Below are 10,315 nucleotides of genomic sequence, written 5' to 3'. Positions count from 1 at the left end.
GAAAGTGCGTCTTAGTCGAGTAAGCGTTTATGACCAGCAGAATTTATGAGAGTAATAAAGGTTTTATTAATTCAGACAAGGGGATTTCATAAGGCATGAGAAGTCCTTGTCATAGGTTGCTATATAAGTTGACACATACTAGAATTTCATCACTTCTTCATCAGAGAGCAAGAACAGATGATGTTTGGAAGAGAAACGCATATTTACTTCAACCATCAAACCATTTCTGTTCAAATATGGCATCAAATAGATTTGACCAGGGTGAAACTGAAAGTAAAACTCAAGAAAGAAGAAATATATTGGTATGTTTATATTAGAGTAAAAACGGATTCATTTTTAAGCGGGGATTTTATAGGATGAGACAGATATGATCTGTAAGAGGCAAACGTCATAAAACCGTAGGCCCTGCCCTAAGACTTGGCACTTTTGAAATAAAAAAAAGTTAATACCCAGATAACAGTTATGTTTGTTTATAATAGCATTTTAAGAATTGAAAGAACTCAAGACCTTCTAATTATAACCCAGGACCTTGTTTTCTACTCAATGTTACTAGAAAGGAATGCTTACATAACTAGTCCAGCTGTATTATTTGGGACCTCAATTTTCTGGATAGGAATGCACAAATGAGAACCCACAAATCATTATTTACTTTCTGACAAATTCTGTTAGACTGAAATCCAATTTTCAATAATTTAAAGGTCAGTTGGTAATCATTATTGTTATAGAACTCAGGGAAAGAACTTGCTATGCTGTGTTTTCTGCTCTGATTTAAATTTTGGCCTTGTTTTTATGAACAACTTTATTCCAATTTAATACATAATTTTTGTTGGGTAAAATCCACATATTTGGATTGCTACCAAAACAATATAAACAAACAAACATATTTATTAACAGTGAGAATAAACTATATATCATTGAAAATAGTTTATTGCAGACACACATGGCTCATCCTCTGTAGTAGTATAGAATTATATACATGTATTATCATGGTAATATATGAATAAATAAATTATATGTATAGCACTAGATTTATATATAAATAACAGTAGATTTTTTAAATAGCAATTATTGTTTTAGGTAGTTGGACTATGCAATTATGACATGCCAAATTCAAGACATAGCGTTGGAATGCAAGTAGTAAACAAATTGGCTGCACAGCTTGGGACTTCTTGGAGGACAGAAAGGAAGACATGTGGGGGTATGGTAGCTGTTTATACATTACCTAATCAACAACAGTGTGTTCTACTGAAACCAAAACTAGCTATGAACCTGAATGGTAAAAGTGTTAAGAAGACAGGTATATAATTTAAGATTTCCATGTGCTTGTAAGGTTGATATGTGTAGTAAAAACTGTTTATCAAGAAATGGTAACTCCTAGCATGTATTTTGTAACTGACAACATACAACCTCTGAAAGACGAAAGTCATATTAAACTGCAAAAGTTTGTTGATTCACAGACATTGTTATTTTAATATGAACACAAAAAAATTAAGATAATAATGACCTTAGTAAAGTTTTTACTAGAATTAGGTGTCAAAAGGGGTCAGAATTAAGCAAGTTGTCTTATTGCAAATTTGAAATCTTTTGACTCTCATTTATGGTGTTAAACATTCTATCACTATCTGGTTTAGTGATTATAGAATTGTATCATGTTTCAGTGTGTTGTTCAAACTTTTCCAAACTGTTCAGGGTTCAACATCTGGGACCTGCGAAGCTTTTTATTATACCCCCGCAAATGAGTTTCCGGGGGGCATATATAGGTTTCACCCTGTCTGTCTGTTTGTTTGTCCAACCGTCTTTCTGTCTGTTCAAATTATTCTTGTAAGCATCTTGTTAGATTGTTGTGAACCTTAGTGGAGTGTTAGATTACAATATGGAGACATTGCATATTGTCAGGAATTTATGTTTGGACAAAAATTATAGAAGTGACGGCTGTTGGAACTTGGACATATTTCAGCAAAACTTGGTCTGATGCATTGTGCACAACTCCTCCTCGACAATTTGCAGGATTGTAATGAAACTCAATGAAGTGTTAGATTAACATATAGAAATGTGCATATTGTCAGGAATTTTTGTTTGAACAAAAATTGTAGAAATGATGACCATTGGAACTTATGCTTATTTCTGCAAAACCTGGTTTTATGCCTTGTCCACAACTCTTCCTTAATGACTTACAGAATTGTTATGAAACTTGAGTGTTAGATTACCATATGCAGATGTGCTTATTGGCAGGAATTATACAGCAGTCATATTCAATTATTGTGTTCTCAATAAAAAATAGTACTGATTACTGTTTGGAGTTGGATGTTTTAGAAAATTATGTGTCAAAAGTGCTTAGTCTATCCACCGTAAATATTGTGTCTAATATGAAGTCCACATTGGTTTTCAAATGTACAGGGTTCAACATGGGTATTAGTCCTGTTAAGGGCAAGGTTTGTTCTGGTTTTACTACAGTTCACTTTTTCGTTGCATTTGTTCTATATCTGCATTCACTTTGAAGTTTCATAAATTTTCTCCTAAAATTATTCATTGTCATGAAAATTCCTGCCATGACTTGGAAACAGAATAAAATTCAAATTATTTATTTGTATTGCAGCTGGGTATTTTGGAATCGAACCAGAAGATGTGTTTTTGATTCATGACGAACTTGACAAAAGTGTTGGCCAAATAAGGTTCAAGTATGGTGGAAGTGCAAGGTAAGCAGTAAACAATTCAATTCATGCTGTTCTAAAGAAAATTTGATCACTTTCTTTTTGTTGTGAAGTTCTTTAGTGCCAGTCTGTCTCTATAAGAATCAGGCAGTGTGTGAAACATTGTATGAAAAAAACCATCATCATTTTGATAGTGTAATTTGACTATTCGTACCATCAGAATCAAGGGAAAAAAACCAATATTTTCCATATGTTAGTACATTGAGTTAGAATTCCATTGAAATGCAGTGAAAATGAACATTCTAGGGCAGACAACTCGGTCAAAAACCACAATTTTCTAACATTCTATAGAAAAATTTCTGAGCAAAGCCAGTGATGCAGAGATCAAATAATGGTCTTTTTAAGTAGAGAAAGTATCCTTGAGTGATATTACATTGTCAGATCAGTGGGGTTTTGACATGCATGTTTCTGAATTCCATTTTGCCTGATTCTTACAAATACTTACACTTAGTATTTGACACAAAATACATCGAAGTAAAAAATGAGCTAAACTTTATAACAATTATAAAGAGAGTTTACATTAATAGTAATTAACAAAGGATTTTGATGTAAATGGGTGCAATCACAACTGTGTTCCAATAACTGTGAAATCCCTCTATTTTTATGAACAAAGTCCCATTACTCTAGATAGTGAAACTGGAAATTTACAAAAAACTGAAAGGAAGCTTACAACATCAATACAATTAAACAATTCACCAAAGTTTCATTGACTTGATATGGAAAATCTTGTCTGTTTTCCTTGATTCTGATGGTGCAAATAGTAAAATTACACTATCAAAATGATGTTTTTTTTTCATACCATGTTTCACCTACCTGCCTGATTCTAACAGAGACTGACATTAAATATATAATATGAACTTCCTTTATACATGTAATTTTTAAAAATTTTAGCTTATTTTTTACTTTGATATATTTTGTGTCAAATATTTTATCACAAACAAAGTTCAGATCTGTATCAAGCTCAAATTTGTGTCAAAATTTGCCCCATTTGTTCTGGGTTTGACCCCTCTGGATTTATCTTGAGCTAAGCTCCACCAAGTTTTTATGGCCTTAGGGTCATGAATAAACAGTTTTACTGTTTAGTGATTTGGTAAACATCACCTGGAGTATTGATTCACTTGTATAAATATCTGCAAAAAAAAAAAATTCCACACATAAAAAAGACAATTCACAGACGTCACAATCAAAGTATGTAGCTAAAACATGAAAACACAGAAACACAATGTAGCAAACATATTAAATGCAATAAAATATGAAAGCTGATGATAAGAAAAACAAGATGTCACACACAAAAAAAAATAAAGCATTTGAAATATAAACTACCTAATGAAATTGGGAGTGGTATCAGGTGCTCAGGATTGACAAACAGCCTAACAAGGGCCTGCAGTGCCTGAAAACATTTGTGCAAACATTTTTATACAGCTGCAAAAATTTTGATTAATATGTGTAATTATATGATTTGGAGTTTTCATAGCAACCAAGAGTTACAACATTCACCATTTTCATTAAAAAAAATCATGATGTGTTAAAGAATCATACTTTTCAAATTTGTGAAGTTTTATCCAACAGTACAAGATTAATAAAACTGGTGACAAGTTTTTTGAGTTATTGCCCTTGATTATATATAACAACTGATGAAATTTTTTTTCTGTAGAGGTCACAATGGTGTTCGCTCAGTTCAGCAGTGTTTAAAGTCTGAGGTAGGTTATAAAAAAATTGATACAGTTGATTGAAGACATTTCTGATGCTTGCCCTACCGGTGCACCTGGCCCATTTTTGAATGGAGTCCAAGTTGCTCATTTACTTTTGTTACTTTGTATGTGTTATTTTGGTTATTTTATGTTCTTTGTTATGGATGTCTGTTTTCAATGTCTAGTCTTTGTCCCTGGATTACATATTTTTGATTTCCGCTAGAATCTTGGTTCCCTTGATTACTCTTTAATACTAGTACATGTATTTGAAAATGTATTAAAAGATCAATGTTTTTCTCTGACAGATATAATAAAATCATCAAATTTTCAAGTTGGGGTAATTTTAAATACATCATAAAGTATCCAATCCCTCATCCATACAACTTAGACTTCAGTTATTTCAAGTGAAATATAAATTGAGGGACCTTTGATAGTAAAATTTACTTTCTCATGAAAAGTTAATTCAACAAAACTGTAAAAAAAAACTGAAACCTCACAAAAATTCTTTTATTTGCAGTATGTCACAAGGAACACATTAAAGGGAAAAAGAACAGCAATTTTTTTGCCTTATAAAAAATAAGGAATATGGGGCCAAAACAATGAGCTCTTCAATTCTAGTCCAACTCTTATTCTGTGTCAAATATCTAATCATAATCAAAATTCAAAACTGTATCAAGATTGTAAGGTATTTCCATATTTGCTCTAACTGTTCAGGGTTTGACCTCAGCAGTCTTATTAAGCTGGGTCATGCAAAGCTCTATCGTTATCTGTTTTTTGAGGTAATGGGGTACAAATTGATCCATGAAAGCACCCTAATAGCAGAACTTTTTAGATTTATATTTGTACTTAAATGAAGAATTGTAAAAGGTTGATGTTGAGTTATTGAACTTCCTGTTCTGTTTGTCTGATTATGAATGAAATTTAGTATCACAATATTCACACCATGATCAAAATAGTAGCTCAAGTTAACACATTTTATTGTTTGAGTACTCGCTAAATGATTAGACAAACTGTCAAGCTGATGTTCTTATATAGTTCATTCGTACAGGAAAATTAAAACTTTAAATACCATGTAGTGGATTGTTTTCATAGATGACATTGAGGTCATGAGATTCCGGTAGATCTGCTATCAGTAGTACATATCTTTTTATAATCTCTACTACATCATCAATTCTACTGCCACAAAAACCGTTTTGCAATACTGCTGTTAAAGTTAACACCTACCATGATCTCAAAATACTATATGAAATTATACAGGTATCATTAGAGAAAATTATTCTGTCCTTTGAAAGTGACCAGGCTTTAGTAAAATACTACATTTTTTATGCAGTGGTGGATTCAGGGGAAGGGTCTAGGGAGTTAGCATCCCCCCTTTTTATTTCAAAATTTGTCATTTTCAAGTGTTAAATTAACAAAAATGGCAATACAATGTCTTAGCACTCACTTTTTTTGAGGAATTGGCTGGCCCCTTGTATTGAAAGTGACTGGGTCTGCCCCTGCTATACCACAACCTGGAGAAAGGTACTAACCAAGAGCTTTGCCCAAGGTTTTTGATTGGTCGAGACAGTGGGAGGAGGTGTTATTGGGTTAACCAATTGGTATGAAATAGAAAAATCAATATATATTCTGTTTATCAGCGTTAATATGTTTCCATACCTGGACAATGTCAGTTATGTGACATTAGTCATTTGGGGTGTGTTGTGTATTATTTCTAGCCTAATGTGGTTATTATAAGTGTTATGGGTGCATGAAGACTATCTTTATTATATGCAGTGAACCAATATTTTTTTACTAAATATGAGAGAAGTTGATATAGGTTGGTCTCTAAAATAAGTAAATTTGTAAAATTGTGAAATTGTAAAACATTGCAAAATTTTTTTGGGGTCAATTATTATTACAACTGATGTTATATTAGTATATCCTAATAATGCTCTAAAATTGTTATTTACATATATTCACTTTGATAACAAAAAAAGAATACTCACTAAAATTCATTTCATTTTGAATCAATTTTATTTCAGGCAATGCCAAGGCTCCTCGTGGGCATTGATAGACCCGCCTCAAAGAGTCAAGTGGCTGATTATGTTTTGAGTAACTTTTCAGCATCAGAAAAGGACCTGATTAAGCAAACAATATCTGATTGTATCAAGGTTCTTAGTGATGAGTTGAATAGCAAATACAGAATAAGATTATTACAGAAAAAGTTAGAAAATGAAGGGGGATGATTAAATGCAGTGGTGGATCCAGGGGGTATTGACAAGCTTGTGTAAATGACCATTGATGGTCCCAGGAATGTATAAATGAGCCATGATGTTCACACAAATGTATAAATGATCTGTGATGTTAACAAGAATGTATAAATGATACATTGCGTTGTTTCCTGTAAATGTTTCATAGATATTACATAGCTTGGATAAAATATCATATGGTGTCCACAAGATTGTGTCAAGTATAAAATATTGTGTACAAGATTATGTAGAATATTCCATATGTTTAAAATGTTGAATAAAATATATGAAAGTGTTCAATGGCTTTTAAAATGACATGGTGTTGTTAAGATTTTAGTGTGCAATTTCTTTGGGCTTCTTTTCATATTGTGTCTGATAGACGTTTTCACAACATCTCTTCTGAAGGCTTTTGTGTATTATCAATCAACCATTTGGGGGTTTTGGAAAAGATCAGTTGTTCTTGGAGTTAGTAGGTCAATATTCAAAGACAAATGCTTTTCAAGAAGACAATTTATACCACTATGTTGTTTATTTTGGCATGGTGCTGTTATCAACATTGTTGTTGGCATATGCAATAAGTGTATAATTCTCTTTTGAAATTGTACCATGAGATTACCCATGTACAACAATAGGTAGGCAGAGAATAATTTTTGGGGGTTGTATCAAGCTGAGCTCTGTGAAGCATTTTATAAGATCCAAATAAATATTCTCACATTTAAACTTCAGCCATATAATAGTATCATGCTGTTGTTGCAGGTGTTTTTGTCGTCCAAAGACATTTCATGTCTTGAATACAAGGGCTGTGATCTTTATGAATTCAAACCACAACTTGTCATACTGAGATTGCTTATGTGGGTTGTGACTTGAATCAAAATGGGACCAGAAACAAAATTTCATGATGTCCAGACAATAACTTGAGTAATACATGATTACAACTCTTTGAAATTGAGCCACAAAGTTTCATACCATTAAAAGAATGCTGGGATTAATTTTCGGGGTTGTGACTTGAACTGCTTTGGAATTATGGACCAGGAACAATCATTTTCATACTATTTGGATATTAACTTGATTAATTGTGAATGCATCTCTTTAAAAGCTTACTGCAAGGTGTCATACAACAAAGGGAAGGATTGGATTGCATGTGAGGGTTTTGACTGTTTAGGGGACAATTAGCCGAGAAATAATCTTTTTCATGATGTCCGGACTTGATTGATGTTTGTTTGGGTTTAATGCCCGAGCATCAATTTTTCAGCTATATTCAGGCGATGAACATGAAGTGGATGATGAAATGAACATGAAATGATGAAATGAAAATGGGATGGGACACAAAGATAATGGGGTCGACAAATGTTGATTGCCACTGGGAAATAGGGAGAGGTGGGTAGGGTCGGGCAATTTAGCCTCCTGTGGTGGAGCCCTATGGTTCCTACTCCGGGAGAATACCACAGTAGGGTTTTTTTTTAACGTGCAAGGAACTTGGCATCTTTCCCAACACGGTGCACCACTATGGTTTGCGGTCAGGTTTTCCGTGTTATAGCCTGACAACCCCAGCATGTAACACACCAGGGGTACCCAATTCCACCACCTGGGGCACACAACCCAGTTGCTCTGTGAGCAGAACGCCCTAGCCCCTGGCTAAGATTCTGAGCACTATTTAGTCGCCTTTTACGACAAGCTTAGCGCTGCTGCAGGCCTATTCTTTTGACACCCGGACCTGCACGGATAGACTATTGATTGAATCTCTGATATTGTACCATGGGGTGTCATACTGTAATATGTTAATGATAAAACTGTTCGACTATATATAAAGGTTCGGATAACTTATGGTTCTACTCAAACACTTTCTTTTATTGTTTTCTCTATAGCTTTAGTAGAGTATTTATGTGAATGCCGTAGACACTCAATTTTTTTTTGCATGAAATTGTTTGTCATTTTGTATTTTGGAAAAGTTCGTAAGTGCAAGTTCGTCCTCACTGTTTTTCCTCGTTGTCAGGTCCCCTCTTTGTCAATTCCTTTCTTTTCCCGTTTCTCATCAGTCATTCATGTGTAAGGAATGTATTGCAGCCCCGGAATAGGTTCCGTTCAGCCCATTTCCTTTAATTATAATAAGGTTGCACTATACAGATGCGATTGAATTGCACTGTTTAGTACACAAAGTTGATCCGGTCTTGTTTAGTAAAACTTAAAACTTAACGGTGAAACTGGGTGGAAATATTGATTGTGGATAGTCGAACATTCGTACATTAATAGATCGATGTAATACTTGTGAAGATGCATGTTTTACGTTTTATGAAAATATTCATGTCCTTGGTCCAGTGGGTTATCTCCTCTTTTGTTTAAATATGCAAAATTTTGCTCGAACTTAAAGAATTGAAGCATGAACAAATGAGCAGAAACTTGTACACATTTATTTTTTTTTCAAATAACATGACTGCTTTATTTTCCTTGGAGTTTTTAAACGCTGATGTTTTAGAAAACTTTTCTTTTGACAGTTAATTTTGGGAAGACACCCGAAATTTGTCACTGATTTTCCCCATGAGCCGAAACCTTCATTTAGATAAATCACGCGAACTGTAAAATTTTACCGTTTAATATTCATTTCTGGTTAATCTAAAGAATGTGAACTCTAAATGAGTATCAATCGGTTTTTCTTTTCTGTTCGATATTCGTTTGACATTAGTTTCCGCGTTATATATTGAATATAGAATGGATTTGAATATCAAATTGAATATCCAACAGAATTTTCTTTTCTGTTCGATATTCAATTGATATTCGTCTCCGGGGTACATGATGAATATAGAACGGATTTGAATATCAACTTGAATATCAAACAGGATTTTTTCCGGGTTATATATATCGAATGTAGAACAGATTTGAATATCAAATTGAATATCAAACAGTTATTTTTCGTTCGATAATTGTTTTATATTCGTTTCCACGTTATATTTAATATAGAACGGATTTGAATATCAAATTGAATATCAAACAGGATTTTTTTCTGTTCGTTCCGCGTTGTATATTGAATATAACAAATTTGAATATAAAATTTAATACCAAACAGGATTTTTTTGGGTTCGATATTCGTCCGCATACGTATGTTTCCGGGTTATATATATATACTGAATATAGAACGGATTTGAATTTCAAATTGAATATCAAACAAGATTTTTTTTCAATTTGACATTCGTTTGACAATCGTTTCCGGGTTTATATTGAATACAGAATGGATTTGATTATCAAAGTGAATTTCAAACAGGATTTTTTGAGAACCAAATCCAGCACCGATAAGTTTTACATTTTATAATTCAAACACTGAAGCCTCAGTCTTTTAGGGATACTGCAAATTTCAGTTAATAATCTATGATAGAAATTAATGTCAGACAATCATAACTTCCGAAGTTGTGAATACCCTCGGGAACTTCTAGAACTTTTCAACAAGAGGAATGAAAGAAAAACTGGCTTGGACGTCGCCCAGTATAAAAATGTCCGAACCTGACAGCAGATCTGACCCATTGTTGTCTTATAAGGCTGTGGTGTCCCCAGATGTGAATCTTAGCACGCTCACATCTGGTATGGATAGTGCCCCGATTATTTCAACAAAAAGTACCATATCACACGTTCAGTCTGCAGACCATCTATTCCAGTACAAAAATTCTCAAATAATCAAACCATGTTCCATCACTTT

The 10,315-nt window shown here is 33.3% G+C and overlaps 1 protein-coding gene across 1 annotated transcript; it reads left to right on the top strand.

The window, feature by feature from the left end:
* Position 1: 1 nt before the first annotated feature.
* LOC148612747 (putative peptidyl-tRNA hydrolase) lies at positions 2-6,925 on the top strand. Its single transcript, XM_088594456.1, has 5 exons — positions 2-302; positions 1,078-1,297; positions 2,597-2,696; positions 4,366-4,411; positions 6,424-6,925. Exons 1-5 carry the CDS (start codon positions 96-98, stop codon positions 6,625-6,627), a joined length of 777 nt encoding a protein of 258 aa, XP_088450582.1. The 5' UTR covers positions 2-95; the 3' UTR covers positions 6,628-6,925.
* Positions 6,926-10,315: the final 3,390 nt, after the last annotated feature.

Source organism: Perna viridis, chromosome 7 (genome assembly GCF_037379345.1).
Source record: "Perna viridis isolate PV_CMFRI_1.1 ecotype Kerala chromosome 7, ASM3737934v1, whole genome shotgun sequence".
Lineage (NCBI taxonomy): Eukaryota > Metazoa > Mollusca > Bivalvia > Mytilida > Mytilidae > Perna > Perna viridis.
This window is presented reverse-complemented; position numbering and strand designations above follow the sequence as displayed.

What these genes read in the sequence shown, in the direction of transcription:
- LOC148612747 (XM_088594456.1), top strand. Translation starts at nt 96, where the DNA reads ATGAGAAGTCCTTGTCATAGGTTGCTATATAAGTTGACACATACTAGA. An exon ending in AAGTATGGTGGAAGTGCAAG is followed by an intron (nt 2,697 to 4,365) that starts GTAAGCAGTAAA and finishes TTTTTTCTGTAG; the next exon opens with AGGTCACAATGGTGTTCGCT. An exon ending in AGCAGTGTTTAAAGTCTGAG is followed by an intron (nt 4,412 to 6,423) that starts GTAGGTTATAAA and finishes ATTTTATTTCAG; the next exon opens with GCAATGCCAAGGCTCCTCGT.